This window comes from Centruroides sculpturatus, unplaced genomic scaffold (assembly GCF_000671375.1).
Source record: "Centruroides sculpturatus isolate CEXI.00-Female unplaced genomic scaffold, Cexi_2.0 scaffold10, whole genome shotgun sequence".
Classification (NCBI taxonomy): domain Eukaryota; kingdom Metazoa; phylum Arthropoda; class Arachnida; order Scorpiones; family Buthidae; genus Centruroides; species Centruroides sculpturatus.
Window position 1 is genome coordinate 1,085,117 of NW_019384396.1, and position 19,552 is coordinate 1,104,668.

The 19,552-nt window shown below is 31.4% G+C and overlaps 2 protein-coding genes across 5 annotated transcripts in view; one reads left to right on the forward strand and one right to left on the reverse strand.

Annotated features, from left to right (window-relative positions):
* LOC111618424 (transcription initiation factor TFIID subunit 10-like) overlaps positions 1-1,721 on the forward strand; it is a 23,120-nt gene extending 21,399 nt beyond the window's left edge. The window contains exons 5-7 of one of the 3 annotated variants that reach the window (XR_002755573.1): positions 636-762; positions 1,368-1,387; positions 1,522-1,721. Coding sequence is in view for 2 of the 3 variants with exons in the window: in XM_023359962.1 (XP_023215730.1) it covers positions 636-725 (90 nt within the window). In the remaining variant the exon portion in view is untranslated. The remainder of the gene's footprint in view (positions 1-635; positions 763-1,367; positions 1,388-1,521) is intronic. The other 2 variants (XM_023359962.1, XM_023359963.1) reach the window with 2 other exon arrangements.
* Positions 805-16,851, reverse strand: LOC111618423 (espin-like). 2 transcript variants are annotated; one of them, XM_023359960.1, is made up of 11 exons: positions 16,420-16,851; positions 12,719-13,082; positions 12,486-12,641; positions 11,651-11,834; positions 11,178-11,360; positions 9,847-9,990; positions 8,834-9,761; positions 6,527-6,636; positions 1,484-1,642; positions 1,327-1,421; positions 805-1,253 (listed from the first exon to the last, which is right to left on the reverse strand). In XM_023359960.1, the coding sequence occupies exons 2-11, from the start codon at positions 13,066-13,068 to the stop codon at positions 1,217-1,219; spliced, it is 2,346 nt and encodes a 781-aa protein (XP_023215728.1). In that variant the 5' UTR covers positions 13,069-13,082; positions 16,420-16,851; the 3' UTR covers positions 805-1,216. The 2 variants fall into 2 exon arrangements, with proteins under 2 accessions (XP_023215728.1, XP_023215729.1); XM_023359961.1 differs by having other exon boundaries at positions 1,322-1,421.
* Positions 16,852-19,552: the final 2,701 nt, after the last annotated feature.

A 19,552-nucleotide genomic window follows, 5' to 3' on the forward strand; every position in this document is an offset into this window, starting at 1 on the left:
ATATTGGCTTTTTCACATAACTTAATTTTTTTCACTTGTCCCTTGCCATCTTGAAAACTTCAACATTTTCTGTTTTTTATTATTGTACTGTAATTTGTTTAAACCAAAGTCTCTGCATACATCTGCCTTTTTTCTTTCACTTTCAACTGTTTAATTATTTCTACTTTGTAGTCTAACATTTAAGCTTTCCTTTCTAAGCTAGCCATTTCACCTGATTTGATGCTAAACTACAACACGAGTAACTATGCAGACTAACTGATTGTCATGTTGTTTAAAGGTGTGGCAAACCTTGCCCCACCTAAGTCAGGTGGTGAGAATACCACCCATAGTCGTTCTAGGAAGTGGACTCTGACCCTAGGGACTAAAGACGCACTATTTTCTTTGTTAAATAAAATTTGTAATCTAATTTTGTAAATTGGGAGTGCTTTAAATATGATGTTAAAACAGTTTTATGTCATTACAAGTGGGTTTTTTAACATTATCTAGTATAGTAAAATTGTGGGACCAATAAAAATTTGACATCATATTAGTGTTGTCATTACATCTAATGATGTTATAATTGTGTTAAACTATATATATATAAATTATAAATTTCTACATCTGAAAAAAAATTTTACTTAACTTTTCTTTTTAAGGACAAACGTTATACATTAACAATGGAGGATCTTACTCCAGCTCTTGCTGAATATGGAATTAATGTGAAGAAGCCTTATTATTTTGTATAAAAGATACTAGATTGTATAAAATACTCTGACAATATTGGTAATTTTGTATTTATTATTAACATAAAATTTATAATAATTAATGCCATACAAATTTTATTACAATAACAATGAGTGAGTTTTGATAATGTTATTTAATTAAAAGAAGATAGAATTACATTTTATTTATATAATGCACATTGTATACATTTAACTACAATAGAAGTAATTATGTAGATTGCATTCTTTAACTCCTTTCTTTTTTAACAAGATGAAATACTTGAAAGATATATTTAAGAACTTATGTATTTTAATTAACATTGAGTACTTTTGAAAGATGTTTTGATGATGGTTTAATCTCTCAAAAGAACTCAAAATTAATTAAAATATGACTTCTTAAATATATATCTAAAATGTTTTGTCTTGTTATAAGATCAGTTGTTTGAACAGAATTAGTTCTTTGATATTTATAGATTAAATAAAATTTAAACCAACTAATGTTGTTCTTTTGTTTTTCATTTCATTGTTATGATAAACTTTCCTATTTCAGACCTAAAAAATAAAAGTAAATTTATAATAATGCAATTAATATTATATTATAATAATAATAATAAAATTACTGTGCCTGGTTTCCTGAACTTTAACAGGAGTTTCTTTACGTTGCAGTAATTGGCGTTTCCAGACAGGTACAGACTGCTGTCGTTGTTCTTCTTCTTCCTTCTTTAAAATTTTAGAATTAGTTAAGAATGAATTTTTGCTTAGAAATGAATATTTACAATTACTTGTTTCAATTCTTCAGCTTCTTTTCTTGCTTTTTCAGCAGCTTTCTTTGCCATGACTTGGCGTTTCCAGAGCGGGATTGGACAGCCATTGGTATCAACAGATGGCATCTTCTCTACAAAATTATCAGTTGTGAATTCATTATTATCCACCATTTGTTTCTGTAAATAAATTTTTATTCATTAAATGAATCATATGATATTTGAGTGCAAATAAATTTAGTGTAATTGACATATTTAAGATTATTTGTTTAAATACTTCTCATTTTCATTTATGGGAGTGATCATATAAATTAACAGAATATTTAATGAAATTTTTCAAAGAATTTATATATTCTCTGTAAACAGAAAATAAAGTAGAAATAACTTATATCAAATTACCAGATGTATATTTTACAAAACTCTTTCCATGTTAATAGTTTTTACACTAAGAAAAATAACACAAACTTGTATTTAAAAACAAAACATATACTTTGCAAGTATTTTTTATGATACTACCAATTATTGACTTCAGGCATTTTAAAATAAAACAAGAATAAGAATGAATTTACAAGTGATATATCAACTATCTTTGTGTACCATATTTACCCCAAGGGGCAGTACATTTTAACATGACATTATTTCACTGTTCTTATCTACTGTAAGTTTAAATTGCTTTTTACTTTCTAAAAAATTTATTTAGATTCTAGTAATATAATATCTGTTTCCTACTGATTATGTAGATAATGTAATTTAATTTGTGTTATATATACAATCTGATATTTACACAACACTTACAATTAATAAATTAAAGGTACTACATACATTCATTATGAAGTTTATAAGTTTACAAAATTTGTGTTCCATTGCAACTACATGTCTAAGAATATGACAAAGCACATCTGTGATGATACTGTTCTTCAATAATATATCCTTGTGCTGTAGTGTTATAATAGATTTTGTTATTTAATTACTATTGCAGGTCAGTTGTAAGATGCATGGAGTTTTTGCAACAGAGTGTGTGTTCAAAATGTTGATGCCTATGTAAAACACCAAACAATTTTTTTAAAACTTAATATTTCCTCTTCTAATAGAATTCAGATTTTTTACTCAAGACGAGAGAATGATTAAGTTCGTTAACGAAGTAAAAAAAAATGGGTTAAACTTATTTCCCCAAATGGCAGTTATAACATTCACAAAAACATTTTATCCTTAATTAAATACTCGCGAGAGAACAAATTTATTAACCAAGCTATATTTGTATTTCTGCCAGAATCAATCAGAAATAATCCTGTAGTGTTGTGATTTTCAAGAACTTAAACTAATTCTCGATATACCTTCCTTAAGATCTCGAGTGAAAGCAGGATGAACAGACCTCAAACTGGGAATCGGAAGAATTTCAAGATTATTGACAAATTCCGGAGCAACTCTACAGATTATTGCTGCAACACAGTATAGGATATTTCGTTACAAAATATAAATTAGTATGAGTGTCGGTATCCCGTTAAGTAGTAATAAAAGCCTATACAGTCGACCCCCCTATAAGATAGAGATACGTTCCATTCTCTAGGAATCCGCTTTCTTACGAATCCTTCCAATCACAACCCGACACGTATCAAGTTTACGGACTACGGCTGTTTGAAAGATTTTCCATAAAATTAATCGATTCTAGACTAATCCGACTCAACATTTCCAAAATACGTATATATTTTTTGGGAATAATCCGTATAAACTACGCTATAAACAAAAAATTATAGGATTACTTACCGAGTGTCACCATTCGACATTGCCATTGCTCAACATTGTTTTCGTCGCGGAACAGCTCAGCAAAGAGCGGCCGATTTCTAACAACTTATTTTTCTGTGAAAACTTCGTAGAACTTCGGAGACATCATTAATATAAATAATTTTAATCGCCGTTGAATAAGAAATGTTTCTTTCACAAGAAATGTATAAAATTACAGTACTGTATTAGACTTACGGTACCTAATTTACATACTGACAGACGATAGATAGCGTAAAAATCTCCGTAGCGTGGCGCCACGCTAGACGGCGGAAATTATATATTTAATTATAACAAAGTTACAATAAGTTAATATATAATTATATATACAGTACCTAATTTATATATAATTAATATATAATTATATGTACAGTACCTAATTTTTATATAATACTGTCCAGACGATAGAAATCTCTCCGTAGCGTGGCGCTACGGACGGCGGGAAAGTAGTTCGGCTTCCCGATGACGTTTGAGGTGTTTATAGGGAACTTTTACTATTTTTTACGGATACCGGTAGCAATTTTTTCGTAGTTTTATAGGAATCGTAACTATAGGGACCGTAATTATAGGGGGGTCGACTGTACACTAGTGATTTCATTAATTAATTATGTATTCATTCAACATATGTTTGCAGACAAAAAAATGTTTTTAACGAATCCCATCAAACCAAAAGTTTCGTTTTATCTGCCATCTTGGGCATATTCTGCCAAGACTGGTGTTTCCTGGGAAGATTTTCTATGAGAAACTGGCCTCTGGGTGCAGGCAGTGCCGTCTTTAGGGCAGAGCCCCCAGGCCGTAGGGGCCCCTAATCCGAAAGTAATAAAGTTACAAATAAAAAAAATAGGTTAATTAATTAAAATAAACAAATTATTAAAAATATCAAATACTTTTTCTCCTATACGTAGTTAAAATAATCTTAAAGCAAACTTACAAAATTTTTGATACTTAGTACCGTTTTCGGCCGAGGTGTGGTGAATTTCTTCTTGCTGCACAGAAAGAAAATTCCACTTCCTGGCCGATGGAGGTGAAAAATCGTAGATACTCCACGGGATGAAACAAATAATGCATCCCTAGGTCTGTAATATATTATTGTTTGTTTCATTAAGGGGGCCCCATCTTGGTCCTGGCCCAGGACCCCTTACGTTCTAAAGACGGCACTGGTTACAGGTGAAAAAACTCGAAAAATTCACCTGACCAGCTGTATGTCGGGGGCGGAGAAACATACTGACCTGTACTGTGCTATAAAAATGAACAATATTGGATGGTTAAACAATATGAAATAATTTTGACTCAAACGACAAGAGGTTAACCCTTCATGTTGTACAACACGCGTTGCCTCAAAGACGATCCAGAAGACAAACATCGTTGATTTTTGAGTTTGACATTTTACAGATGTTTATAATCGATAAACCTGTTTAATTATTATCTTTAGACATCTTTGTAGAAAACGAATAAACTTACAACCAAATTTTAGTTTATTTAAAATTTACTCCTAGCAAAGTTTGATTTCTCAAATAAAAGATGTTTAAAAATTTCCCGATAGGTAAAATTTGGCGCTAACGTTGCTGAAATTTGCATATTAGATAGGTTATCGGATAAATTCAGGAAGTTGAGACAGACAGTGCAATTTAATGTGGCGATTAGATTTTATAAATTGTAATACCTCTCCATAGTTTGCAATATCACATGGTAATTTTACACGTGTCAAATGCGCACATGGAAATGTTCAATTAACCAATAAATCAGACAGTTCTACTGTACGTGCCCTTAACCTCTTTGTTATAAAGCAGTGATTCCCAAAGATTTTTGAGCCACCATCCCCCTTGGTGCCATACCCAATGCCCCAACCCATTTTCCCTTGAGTGAGAAAGGCTTAGAAATATTCTTAGAAAAACTTCTACATACTTCACTTTGTGTCCTTACCATACATTGTCAACCATTAAACGTAATGTTTCTTCTTACCCGTTTTAATGGAGGAAAGGAACCTTGCCGTTCGGTCCTGCCTCCTGCCGCCCCCTTGTTTCTTTTCACCTCCCTAGGGGCAATAGTGTCCACTGTTCTGGAGCAAGTATTTAATGAACAATGCACTCGACGGCAAAATGTAACTGCCTTGGGTTAGTTGTTTCACAAGTAGCAAATTTTGTCTTTTAAGACAACTAAGTCAGGAACTTCGCCCTGATAAACAAGGCTCATCAATAATCCACATAACCATAAATCACCAGAGATCAAGTCTGGTGATTGTGGTGGCCATGCTGTTGGAAATGATGGCTAATCGTTCATTCGTGAAGTGCTGATTCAATAATTTTCGAACATTGACGTCGATATGAGAGGATACTCCATCTTACATAAAAATTGGGGTATCCAAACAAATTGAGAATCGTCGCTAGAGTACGACGATGACAAAGTTTTAAAGCATGTCTCCATACCTAGTAGCATTGACAAGGCATGTCACTGGCCCAGATGCAGTGTTTCCTTTTAATAAAATACGGTCCAATAATGAAGGATGCCGTGAACCCGCACCACACTGTGATTTTTGGTTCCAAAACTTACGTAATGTGGAAACTGCAGCGACACTAGGACCAAATTTTCCCCTATCGGAAAATTTTGGAACTAAACTTTTTATTTTCGAAATTGAAATCCCATGGCCAGGAAAGTATACCTAATTTGGTTACATTTCTCTGAGTAGTTCTTTTTACACAGAGCTTACCATTAAACCCAGCTCTAAACGCCTGCGTTTAAAGCTGTGTTTAATGATGATTACTCTCTATTATCAAGCTTCGACTGGCATCATCATTTCGGATCATTTTGTTTATAAATCTGGAAAATTTAAAAATTTTTGTGAAAATAAATTTAAAAAAAATTATTTCATCCTTACACTAACGAATATACCAGTATCGAGTAGTAATTGTGACTGTGCTGAAATACTTGTACCGGTACGTCAAGTTTCCATCAGTAAATGGAAATTTGGTCTTTATTTCTCAATGTAGAAAGATAATGGATAAGAACAGTTTGATGATGATGAGAGTTTGACGATACTCTTAAGATAATTGGAAAATGTTTAGAAAGTAGTTATATTAAATAACAATTTTATTAAAACTTTTTTCTTATGGTGTACAAGAGTATAATTATCTTAACATATTCCTGCATCAGCCACTCTATTTATAAATGTAGATGATTGTAATTTCGATCAGTGAGCGTGAAACTTTTTTTTTGTACATAAAAATTGATGAATAGAAATTTCTGTTTGACAAAAATAGATGATAATTGATGGTATTTGGAACCTACCTTGTTTGCTTCTGCATTTTTGTCCTCCAACTTCCTTGTTCTGTCTACTTCTTTCGACTTTTTTCCCTCCTCGACAACGTCATTCTTTTTTAATAAAACAGTGCGTTGTCCTAGAAACGATCCAAACGTCGGAAATTATTAATATGTTTTTTAGGTCATTGGTAGGACATTGAAATGATTTTTATAAATAATTTATCATGGAAATGTATAGAAAATTGCAATGATTTTCATAAAAGATTATAAGAATATATTACTTTTTTGATTGTTATATATAACAGCGAAAGTATGGCAATCGGTCAAAAAATGACCCCCCCCATATTTTTACATTTTTGGACTCGGGAGTTTGAAATGTTGAGAAATGCAAAAGAGTTCGGGGAAGAGGAGTAATTTTTATGTATGGATGTTAGTTTGTGTAAGGGACACAATTTTGATCACTCTGAAGCTTAATAGCTCCTGTGCTTTTTGTCGAAAATTTCTGAAATTTTGTAGGGGAGGTTTGTTTATTAGGAAAATTGATGCTATTAAACTGAGTAAAGGTCGAGGAGGTGGGGAGATAAAGGGGGTCGTGTGTATCTTCAGTAGGGTCGGACTTAGATGACGATTTTACTCGTTATTAGCACTTACAATTTTTTTTATAAAACCCATCTCTACCCTCAAAATTAAGCTTTTTGACATTTTATAATAGTTAAAAATATAAAAGCTTTTAAAACAAAATATGATAACAGACGTCGCCGGAAAAGTTAAGCAACTCGTTGATGTATTATATATATATATATAGGCCTATATATACATATATATGCTACGCCAAATCAGCGAATGTTGCCTATTTGATGAAGTCGGTATTTTATATTTTCCAATAAGATACCGACATTTGTTTCGCTCATTGAATTATGATTTAGAAAATGTTAGTCGAAGTTTTATTTTAGTTATGGTGACTAAACATCCCTGATTTTCGGGAATTATCACCAGTTTTGCCTGTTTTTAACAAGTGATTGTAGAATCAACCTTTAAATAGAACAATTTTATTAACAACCTAATATAATAGCGTCAATTTATAGATAAATAAATAAATTTTTAAAAAATCACCAAAGTTCAGTCAGTTTTAGACCACATTTTCACTGATTCTGAAATGCATCCCCGGTTTGATTGTAAATGCTATTATCAACCTATTTTAGTATTGTTTTCTTAATTGAACTTAAAGATTACTTAATTATATTTTATACTTAGTAATGATGCTTATTTATACATGCCAAGGGGTAAAAAATTTGTTAGAATAAAAATAGAAATGACATCATATTCAGTTCTGTTTCATTAGAGAATGGCGGAAAGTTGAATTGATATAAACTATTTTAATTAATCAATGATTATTTTCTCGTCTTTTATTTCATATTAATGTGAAAACATTAAATAACTATTATTACTTATGCTATCTTAGCGTCAAAGAGACTAACAACTTATCAAAAATTATTTTGAAAAGACCATCTTTCATCGAACAAAATATAGGACCACGAATAAAAAATAAAATACAGCAAGAAATACTGATGAGGTGAATGAAAGGTAACAAAATTATTTTCAATTAATAAATCAATATATATAGGATTTTTAGATCAGCTTTTCGTATTTTGAAATCGATGGTTTTTCTGGAGGAACTGTTTGGTTTGGTTTAATGGAATAAGGCAAAGCAACACGAAGACGATTTGTCAAGGGTTGACGTCTGGAGAATTTTCTACGGAAAACTGACACTTATTTAGGTGTTAAGACACGAAGAAAACGCCGAAATTGTCACAAGACTAGTTGAGGCGAGAACCCACGACCAGATTTCAGTGTTCGGTGGTATTAGCCACTCGCCCACTAATGGGCTTGAAATCGATGAATTTGTTGTTCAAGCAGAAAATCTAGTTAAATGAAAACTATAAACTAGAACGAAACGAAGAGCGCCCTATAGTTCATAAAATTCTAACATGAAATATTATGTTAGAAATAAAAATAAAATAGTTCCTCTTCAGTTGATATTAATATAAAATGGTTATAATACTTAAAATTATACAAGACAAACAAACTGCTATAAAGGTATGATCAGTGAACATTAGTTTAAATGGGTGCAGAGGAGACAGGCATAAGGCGCCTTCATAATGCTACAAGGTAGTTTGACTTAATAAGAGAAATAAATTTATAATAATTAATAATTTTTAAATATCTGTAATACAAAATCTCGCACTCCAAGTTAAAAACAACACTCTAAACATAGAAATAAATGCTGACTATTAAAATCTTCATTAATTCAAAAATAATATGAAAGGAACTCACCTGGATCGGGTAAATCTGTCTTTTTCAATTGTACCTTCTGGATCTGGTCCGATAAACTAATTCCTACGGGAACGGAAGCGACACATTGTACCACCGTTTTGTCATTTTGAGTCTCACTTTTCCATTTTGACATATCGGATCCATAACAAGAGATCTTAACGAATGAATTCTTTGATTCCTCTTGATTTGATGTAGTTTTCGATACAACCTTATGGCTGGTTGGCGATAACTTTTTTAAATATTCCGAAGGTTTGATATTTATGTCGACTTCGGGTGGACCATCGAACTGAGGTGGAATGAATGATAGTTGTTGGCGAGTAATGTATAATTTTTTGGGTGTCAGTTCGTTCGTGACGGTGGCATTATCTTCGGTGCATTCCGATTTCTCCTCCGGTTCTTGTTTCTTTTCAATATTTATGGGTAGAGGGGGAGGAGGGGGAGGAGGAGGAACCACCGCGGCGATGCATCCCTCATCGGTCTCCTCCTCTTCCAGTTCTTGATAGATGCCCTCGTCAGTGCTGGTACTGCTTTCATCCGATCTAAACAATCTTCGATTTGATTGTCTTTTATCACTTTCCTCCGAGCTGCAATGTACGTCCGCTTCTACCGACATCACGGAGCGATTGGTCTCGAAATCTGTTGGTCTGGTATTTGTCGAGTACACACTGGCTGTCGAATCGGCCGTCAATCCGGTATCGGTATCCGTTTCTTCTCCAAACAGTTGTCTTACTCTATCGTCGGATGTCATACTCGGTTGGTGAAGGTAAAACGGTCTATAAGGCTGTCGACTTGTTTTTGAATTCGCCAAATCTTTAAAATAACTCGTGCTGCTTCCGCTGCTGTCGCTGCTATTTCTATGTAGATAAAGGCAGGGAAAGCGGTACATTCTACTTTCGGGATTTTGTAAACGGCAACAACGATTTACGTTCTGGGAAGAAATCATTCGGATAAAGATTAAGGTAAGAAACGTGTAAAGAGCCACGTTAATATTGTTTAAAGTGAAAACAAATTACCCTTCTTCTGGACGAAGGCGGACAAAACGGCGTTCTACAAGAGCAGTGTCTTTGAGAAGGAATAGCCGGTAAGGGAAATATGGGGATTCTCGGTTGATCCAAGTGTCTAGATTCAGACGCATGAGACACCAAGAAAGTAAGGCACTAAAATTAAATGTATTTCGAAATTATCATCTTTAAGCAGATACAAACCGGACAATTCTGATATTTAATAAAATGCTATAAAAAGGACACGTGTCGTTTGGAGAGTTCGTATCAAACACTTCTTATCTTTAAGATTTATAACACTTTCCTGAGCAACAATATAATTAAAACCCACTAAGAGTTATGGTGACTAAACATCCCTGATTTTCGGGAATTATCACCAGTTTTGTCTGTTTTTAACAAGTGATTGTAGAATCAACCTTTAAATAGAACAATTTTATTAACAACCTAATATAATAGCGTCAATTTATAGATAAATAAATAAATTTTTAAAAAATCACCAAAGTTCAGTCAGTTTTAGACCACATTTTCACTGATTCTGAAATGCATCCCCGGTTTGNAAATAATTAATTATAAAGGTAAATAATAAATGCCAAAAAACTTCGGAGTTTTTTGAATATTTATTGTCTAGATTTTTTTACGAGTCACTCAAGCGAATACAATATGTTGTATCTCAGAGCCAAAGGTATCCTCTGGCTACGAAATAAAAACGTATTGTCTGTGATACTTTGGCTCTAAAGCACAAGCAGAGACAAAATATCCCTCTGTTTCAAATACAGATGTGTTAAATTGACTTTCGAGCTGAAATGACATTTTTGATGAGTCCTAAACGATGTTTCTTTATTTTTTTAATAGAATTAAACTAAGAGCGAATTTAGGCCTAAGAAAGCTAGGCAATAGCCTAGGCCCCGGATCCAGGAACCCGTAAATCTATACGTAAATTCACATATAAATAAATAAATTTTTAAGTGTATAGTGAACAATTTGAGCTTAGTAACATTTTGAGTTTCTTGGTCTAATGGTAAATGTAATAAATAAAATTATTAATTCTTTTTTTGAGGACCCGAAAATTTTAATTGGCACCGAACTAAGCCCAAAATGTACTAAATTTATATTTGCAGGATTTAAAATATTTCTAAATTATGTATTTATGCTTTCATATATATCATAATTTATGGCTGACAGGGTGCTTCGTAAATATAGTTTATAATGTTTGTGTTCCGTGGATTTTATATACAGGAATATATAAAATCCATTGGAATTCCAAATTTTCTAAGTTAGGCTAATCTTCTCTATGTAAGATCTTTTGTATTAGTGGAATGTTTGCAAAAGACAAATAGGCCTACCTCTAAATGGCCATTATCTGCTGCATCATTTAGTGGACTTTTACCATATTTGTCTAAATAGATTCTTCCTCCGTGCTTCAATAACCAACGGAGAATATTTAAATGGCCTCTGCTAGCTGCAAAGTGCACCGCCGTGGCTCCGTCGTTGTCTCTCAAATTTGGATCCACGCCTTGTTCGCTTACCTAAAATACAATTATAACTAAAACTTAAGCTAAATTGAACATTTCTAAAATTGAATAAGTCACAAATTTGTGTATATGTATAGGCTTACAATATTTTAATAAAAATTTTATATATTTTATTGTTATAGGGTTATCTAGAAGTTTGAATTGCTACTTTAACTTATTTGTTTTAACTGAAAATCTATAATCTCGCTTTATGATAGTAATTTAATATATAAATCGTAACTAATTATAACTAATGTACAGTACAAAATAATCATATACGTAACTCTATTGCATAACTTTCTTACCATCCACTTGAGACATTTGAAGGCTCCAGTCTGTGCAGAAGCGTGTATAGGGGCCATCCCGTCTTTGGCTCTTATATATAAGGATCCTCCTGAGATGACCACCAGGTACTTGAGCACTTCCAAATGATTATCTTGAGCGGCCAGGTACACAGGTGTCACGTTGTTCTCCATTTGAAAATTGGCACTGAATTCGATGAAAAACGAATTATAATTACTGAAAACTTTCCTATTAATAATCACGTTTCTTCGTTTCATGCACAATTTAATAATGGAAAAACAAGGGTGAATGACATTCGGATACTTCGACCATGCGACAAGAAATAACGATAATTAGCCTTTTGGTGGATTGACCTACGTTATTTATTATGGTCTATTAATTAGGGGAAGTGAATGTTGGATTTGCACTTTTTTAGGAGTTTAATTGTTAAATTTAATAAATAATTTTCAAGAGTCGTTAAACGAGTTAAAGATATTTTATTGATAGACGGAATAAAAACAATTTTTCGATAGGCAAGAGTTATTTTATGAAAGTTTACTTTGTTGCGATGACTACTAGAAACTTTCCTCAACCCTAATAGATTTTTTTTTTTAGAAAATTTTCAAATTTGAATCTTAATTTTGATATTTATTGATCTCTAATGTATAAAGGCCTATAATATTTAATTAACATGTACAGAAATTTAGACAACAGATCTTTTAGATCTTAGTACTGACTTTTATCTCCATGTTACACACAAACTTACAGGCTTATTAATTATACCGTGTTCTTTATTAAACACTTAAAACTAAAACAATTACTTTTAAAATTTTATTTATTTTCAAATATCTGTTTTACCTGTTTTCGGTGGTCGCTTCGACTAGCATCTTAACACAATCTATACAACCACTGGCAGCGGCGTAATGTAACGGTAAAGCATTTCTAGTCGTCTTCTCGGTAGGTGACATCTGACCTTCGTGTAGAAGCCACTTTAAAACCTCCCTACTACCGCATCTTTAAATGCGTAAACGATATGTAAGTGGCGGCAGACCAGAAACTGTCACACATTTCCACCAAATTAACCTACTTACCTGGCAGCAATGTGAAGAACGGTCGCACCGTCCGCATCTCTATCGTGTAACGAGCATTCCGTATTGTTAACTAGCCACACTAACGCCGTCAACTTTCCCATAGCGGTTGCATCGTGTAGAGGAGTGGCTCCCGTATGCGATGTGGTATTGGCTTTCATGCCACATTTCTTGATCAAAAAGTTAAGTACTTTGATGTTTCCTCCTCTGGCCGCGTAATGCACACACGTTGCACCCACATCGTCTTGAATGTTGGGAGTCAGTTGATGATTTTTCTTCAACACCTGAAGTCCCTGAAGGTCCCCTTCACGTGCAGCGACCAGGGCTCGATGAATCAGAGGAATATCTGGCATTGTCACATCTCAATCTACAATTATTCGAATATGATAACACTTTTTTTTTAATATTATAAAACACTAAGAATGAGTTTCTAATTTTTAGAATGGTCAAAACTGAAGCAAAGTAAAATCACAAGAATTAAAAAAAAAAAACAACTTAAAATACTGTCACAGTACAGTAATTATCTGCATCAGATAAATTTAGATTTCTTTTAACCTACTTCGATGATTATCTCGACATCAAAATCAAATAACTACTTCAAGTCATTTATTATTTCTGTGAAATTTAATAATTTTTTTATAGTTTTCACTCGCGTGACGCGAATCATTTTATAAATCAGCAAAGTAATGGTTCAGAATTTAAAAATATATCACTTAAACTTACTTTTAATGTCTTAAGTGTTAAAATCTACAAAAATCTAACTGTAAAAGGATTTCTTTTCTTATAGATTTTTTAAAATCTTTAAAGCAGTTTTTGAAGTCACTAGACGTTGAACATTACTTTGAAGATTCAAAGATTTAGTAACGTTTAAGGAACAAGAACGTATAAATCACCGTAATTAATTCTTGTTTAAATACTAATTAAAATGAATTCTAATTAAACAGCTATTTTAAATTATAGAAAAGCAATTAGTCGAATTAATTTTGTGTAAACTGTAACTCTATCATCGATAAAGTGAAGGAAATAATCCAAAAATAAACGTTTAAAAATTTCTCTATGTGGTGATTTTTTGGATAAAAGATTGGCGTAGATCGATCTAAGCTACTAGAGTAATAATTTTTCCATATTTTTAAATAAATCATCTGTAACTTAAATCAGGAACCGGAACATCCTAGTAATGGTTCTAGATCAGTTATTCTGTACCTAGTACATTTAGACTATTTTAATTCTACTGTTCTGATAACCTCAGTCATTATTACTTCCTTGTTTATTCCTTTAAATTTCTTCCACATTTTATTCAAAATCATCTCAAAAAATATTTCATATTTTATTAAATATATCCAATTACCTGTATATAATCTCAGTTAATTTTTGAAAGATTTTTTAATAATTTCGTAGAAAAAATTATATTAAAAACATTATTTTAAATTAATGCTATAAATTTAAAAAATTCTAATAAATAATCTAACCAATTCTAACAAATAATTCCACAAAAACACAAAAGATATATAAAATTTTAATAAATAATGTAAAAAATTCATATAAAATTCCATATAATTATCTAAAAATATCGTAAAATTTAATTAAATTACGTAAAAAGCCCAGATTCTAAAAAAATTAATTTAAAAACATGTATAAAACTCAGACAAATAATCTAAAAATAGCATAAAATTTTGAGAATTATTCTAAAATAGGCTAAACTTTTAAAAAATAATATAAAAAGTTGTTGTAAAATTCTAGAAAATTATCTAAAAATACTTTAAATTTATAACAAATTCAAATTCTAAAAACTCCAAAACTCATAAATTGCAGACAAATAACTAAAAAGGGAAAAACTATAAAATTCAGCAGCTACAATCTAAAAAATTCATAATTTTAATAAATAACCCTAATTTTAAAATTCTAAAACAACAGTAAAAAATTTAGAAATAAATATTTTGTAACTTTAAATGATTTAAAAATACAAGCAACTAAAAGAGTAATAAACTTCACTCTCTGAAAACTTAATTATAGTTAAATTCCAAGTTAATTGCGATTTTTTAACGTAAAAAAACACTGTTTTAAAATAGCAATTAAGCGCAAAACCGTGAAGATTCATTGGTTGGAATTAGAAAATTTACTGTAATTAGAATAATATCTGGTCATAATTGATCTTCCCGTAATAAATTTTAATTAATTTCTGTATAATTTTTTCCCTTCATCTAAAAATCCCTCAAATGATTTCGAGCGTTACGAAATTTTTCGTCCGACGAATAATTGGATTCACGGAGTGGAACTTAAACGGATTGAGAGTAATAAAGTCTGACTAGAGGAGGATAAATCCGACAGAATTTAGTTTTAGGTCAGTGGAATAACACAAGAAATCAGTTCATAATGCTATACACAATGAGAAAATACAATGAGTTGCGACATTGACTCGAGTTTTTTGCGTTTTTCCGAATGAGTTAATGCTTTTTTTTTAAATAAATAAAATTAATTTTAATAGTACTTAACCGTAACCGAGTAGTTGGCTCTCTCTAGTTTATTATAACACGAATATTCGAATTTTTTTTCACTCGATTCTGAAAAAAACCTCCTCTCGTTTTGTGTAGGAGCATAGCAGAGACGGAAAATGTAGAGATCTTCGAAGTTTTTTCACACGATCACCGTAACCGCTCACCCATTCAGTGATCCCAACTTTGATAAAGTAAGGAAAAAATATTTAATATAGTTCCACTTCCGGTACAACATCACAATTGTCCCAGTATCTGCGGGGAAGACAAACAAAAGAGCCTTCTTTCGGAAGGTGTAAAAAGTTTTAATTGCATAAAAGTAAAAAAATCGAAACGAGAAACGATACATTGAATAGGAGATATGGATATTAATTACCTGTATGTATAATAAACTACTAGCAAGGGGTGGTAATATCGGCGACTATCAATAGTTAAGAGTACAGGTGTACTGTGCCTTTCTTTAAAGCGTATCGCTAATACGGTGCTTTTCAATTATCTTTATTTTATGTTTATGGCTTGCTCTTACGAGGTTTATGCAGGTTTTATTTATTTATTATTTTTACTTTTGTATCGTTTATAAGCCTAGAGCTATTGTCTACTTAATAAATGATGGTGTAAATATATTTTTAGGCTTTTATATAGTCTATATTCTATACTAAAAACTGAAAAAGGCTATGATTTTCTTTACATCCGCCGTATGCCTGTATTATATATACACAGTAGGCCTATTTGTAAAGAATACATAAGCCCTACAACATAAAAAAATTAATTCTGGGAGTTAAAAATATTATTTTATATTTAATTCTTAATATATTGATGGTAATTTCAGTAGCTTAACAATAGAATAGTTTTATTTGTCGTTCGGAGTACTTATTTGTATACTTGTGAGTGAATAGATTTGCGTTAGATGCTTATTATAAGAAAAACCTTAGTAAGTTGTTATATATTAAGTAAAATATATACTAATTTGCTATTTTAGTTTACTAGTTGTACGCTGAGACGATCTGTAATTATCTAAATCTACTTTATTTATTCATAAAATGTGTGACACGTACAGTACAAAACAAATAATTACGGCTTTCTAATTCACAGAAGTGAAAAGTTATTTGATTAACCCGTAATGTAGAATTTATAAAATGATATTTGGCTATAGCCTAAGTTCACAATATCCGTCACAAACACTCGATTAACTACTTAAAACACGAGACTTACCTTTAAGCATGTGAAACTCTAATAATATAATGGCACCACCAATCAATTGTAGGATATTTAAGTGTACGAGACGACAACAAACTTTCGATTGACTCGAGAATGTATAAAGGGTGTCGATCGGAGCTCGAGAAGCGGGCATCTCGTTCGAATTGGCGAAGAGTGTGGAAGGTCGAAGACACGCTCCAGTTCACTCGACATATTTTTCCCCCAGTCAAGATCAAAGACGATAAAAATTGTGACGATCGAACAGAATATGTCAGATACGGTCCATAATTGATATGTTAGCACGTTCTACTAAGCACGATTACCAAAGAAACGAAGTCGTAACGAGGTAATAACATTCTCTTCTCTCCGACCAAATTGGCATTTTTTTCACACATTTAACTTGTTCCTTACTCAAAGACGTGTGATTAATGACGAGAAAATGTAACTTTCCACGTACGAAACGATCGTTATAATTAATTAATTTTGTACGAAAATATTAATGACGTTCTTGAGAAATACTTTGGAGAAGTGAGAAGTGCACTTCATCACATGGATGTGTGAAGTGCTGTACATGCATTACTTGGATGTCTTTTCTAATAAACCATTCTAGGAAATAGGAAACAGTAGTTTATTATTAGTTATTACTAGGAAACAGTAGTTTATTATTATTTTGTGGAATCTCAGTTATGAAATACATTCGAAATCCACAACGTATTTTGTATGTTCCGGACAAATTTGTGAATAAGAAGCATAAAATGAGTTTAGTACAATGAGTTATTCTTATACAGAATTGATAAAGACACGATTAATTAATTAATTTAATGTTTACATTGGTTAATTGACTTTTGGGCCACTCTGTGTTTTGCGTATTCTCTTGTTGAATTAAAAAGTATCTTTAACGCGCATTCATATCTATATAGGGTCTGCATATTAAAGTTGTTACGTGCAAAATATTACACTTCTGATGTAGTAAAACACAGAATTTATGATCAGAAAAAATCAAAGGAGTGAGTAAGATCTTGAAATTGAATAATTATAGTTATTTGTTAAGCGTATCAGCGGTACGTCATTCAGAAAAAGCACGTGTTCGTCCTTAAAAAGCATTAATGAAAATTAAATAGTCATTGACCTATTAATGCATCTTTGACCTTTGCATCCCTTAATTACTGCAAAGAGCAGAAATAATCATTTATGTAGAACAGTGGCAATTATGTCAGGTCGACTGTGATCAATACCGTGATGAAAACACTTTCTAATTAGTTAAATTCTTCATGCTCTATAACGAAGAATTGTCTTTTCCACGCACTTTTTTGTCTTCTTTCCATGTTTTAACGTGAAAGTTATACAAATTCTACAGGATTTTTGATATAAATATCGCGTAGATCCTCCTTCCATTATGCATTTTCAAAGAAGCGTAACTAACGCTTACATCCTTTTATATATTATAAACATAAAGAATATTAACTCGAGTATAAAATAACTATATTAATACAGGAGTTTTCTAAAAATTCCGGATATTGTGGACATTTATTTTAAAAATAAATGCATGAACTTTTAGAATTTATCAGGTTCAGTATCAGTTTTAAGTCAAGTAACCTTCTAAAATATTTTAAAAAATTGAATTTTTAGAGGGTGGAGATTTATAAATCCACAAAGATAAAGAATGTTAACAATATAATTCTTTGTATACAAGAGCATACAAGAGCTCCTATCGTAACAATCTAAGAAATTAAAACGTGGTTTACGTGATTCATGAAGCAAGAATGACAGAATAATGCAATAAATACGAAATTTTATTGTCAAGATCCTTATAATTTTATTTATTATTTTACATTAAGTTATTAAGAAAACATTGATAACAACGTAGATATAAATCGCTTCCTATTGTTATCAAATTGTCTCGTAAACATAAAAAAATACACGTCTATAAAAATCAACCAGTAAATAAAAAAAATAAATATGTAACTATCTTATAAAAATTTGTAAATTTTACAAATATTTACGGTTAAAATAACATAACTTCCTTAAAGAATATCAAACTATAATTTTATTTATGAAATTATTATATTTAAGATACTCACATTCACCATTGGATAATTTATATTAGCATCAATGGAAGTGATGCAGCATCCCGAGTGAAAAAATCTGCAAAGATCCACAAAAATTCGTGGATTATCTGAACGGTTCGACTGAGAATTTTGTAGTGGAGGGTTTGTTTTCTTTTTTATCATTGGTTAATTCATAAAAGCGTGAAACGACAGAAGCAAGCTTTAGTAGATATGGTCTAGATACTTGACCCAGAAATTACTATCCAAGTGCAATTATGCGATCGACAGGAAATTCGAGAAGAAGAAAATGACAAAATGTAGAAAATTAATCATTTATCGTAATTTAGATTTGAATAGTTTTGCACGATTTGTCACTCGGAGCTATCTTAATTGACAGGTTTTCATCATATAAAAATAAAGTACATCAGAATATTAAATGTATTGCTTTTTTGGGAATAAAATCATTATTCATCCTCTTTAGAGACAATTTTGTTCTTAGAAGAAAAGGTGATTTAAATCTTAACCTATAAAGTGCATCGAAAGTTCCATAATTTAAATAGAATCGTTTACTTTCTTACTTTTAGACAGGTTTAATTAAATAAGTTTTCGATGCTTCGGTCATTTGTTACGTATTAAAACGTATAAGTATCCGTAGAAGGAGCGTAACGTGTCTATGGATGTTTACAAGAAATTTCTGTATTTGTACAAAGTGAGGTTTAGGTAGTGCGCACAATTTATCTTACATTACCATATTAAAATAAATTTAAACGTAGATTTGGTACGTTACGCGTATAAACTTTTGTGCTGTAAACTAAGTTACTTTACCTTTAGCTTAAGTTTATAGTAACGTAACGTAACGTAATTTATAAGCTTGTAATAACCGTAGCAAGGTTGCTCTGCTTTTCAAGAGAAGGAAACAAATTAACAATAGAAAATGATAGTACTGTATCTGTTTTACTTCCTTTGAAAATTTGCTACGTACTTTATCCTTGGGAACTAACTCGTAAGTTTAATCTTTTTCTTCAAGCAAACAAAGAATAGGCTATTTTGCAAAGCCTGAAAAATATTTCATAGATCAAGCAATTTATATCAAATTTGAT

What these genes read in the sequence shown, in the direction of transcription:
- LOC111618423 (XM_023359960.1), bottom strand. Translation starts at nt 13,068, where the DNA reads ATGCCAGATATTCCTCTGATTCATCGAGCCCTGGTCGCTGCACGTGAA. An exon ending in CGCCTTCGTCCAGAAGAAGG is followed by an intron (nt 9,762 to 9,846) that starts GTAATTTGTTTT and finishes ATTTCTTCCCAG; the next exon opens with AACGTAAATCGTTGTTGCCG. An exon ending in AAAATGCAGAAGCAAACAAG is followed by an intron (nt 1,643 to 6,526) that starts GTAGGTTCCAAA and finishes ATTTATTTACAG; the next exon opens with AAACAAATGGTGGATAATAA.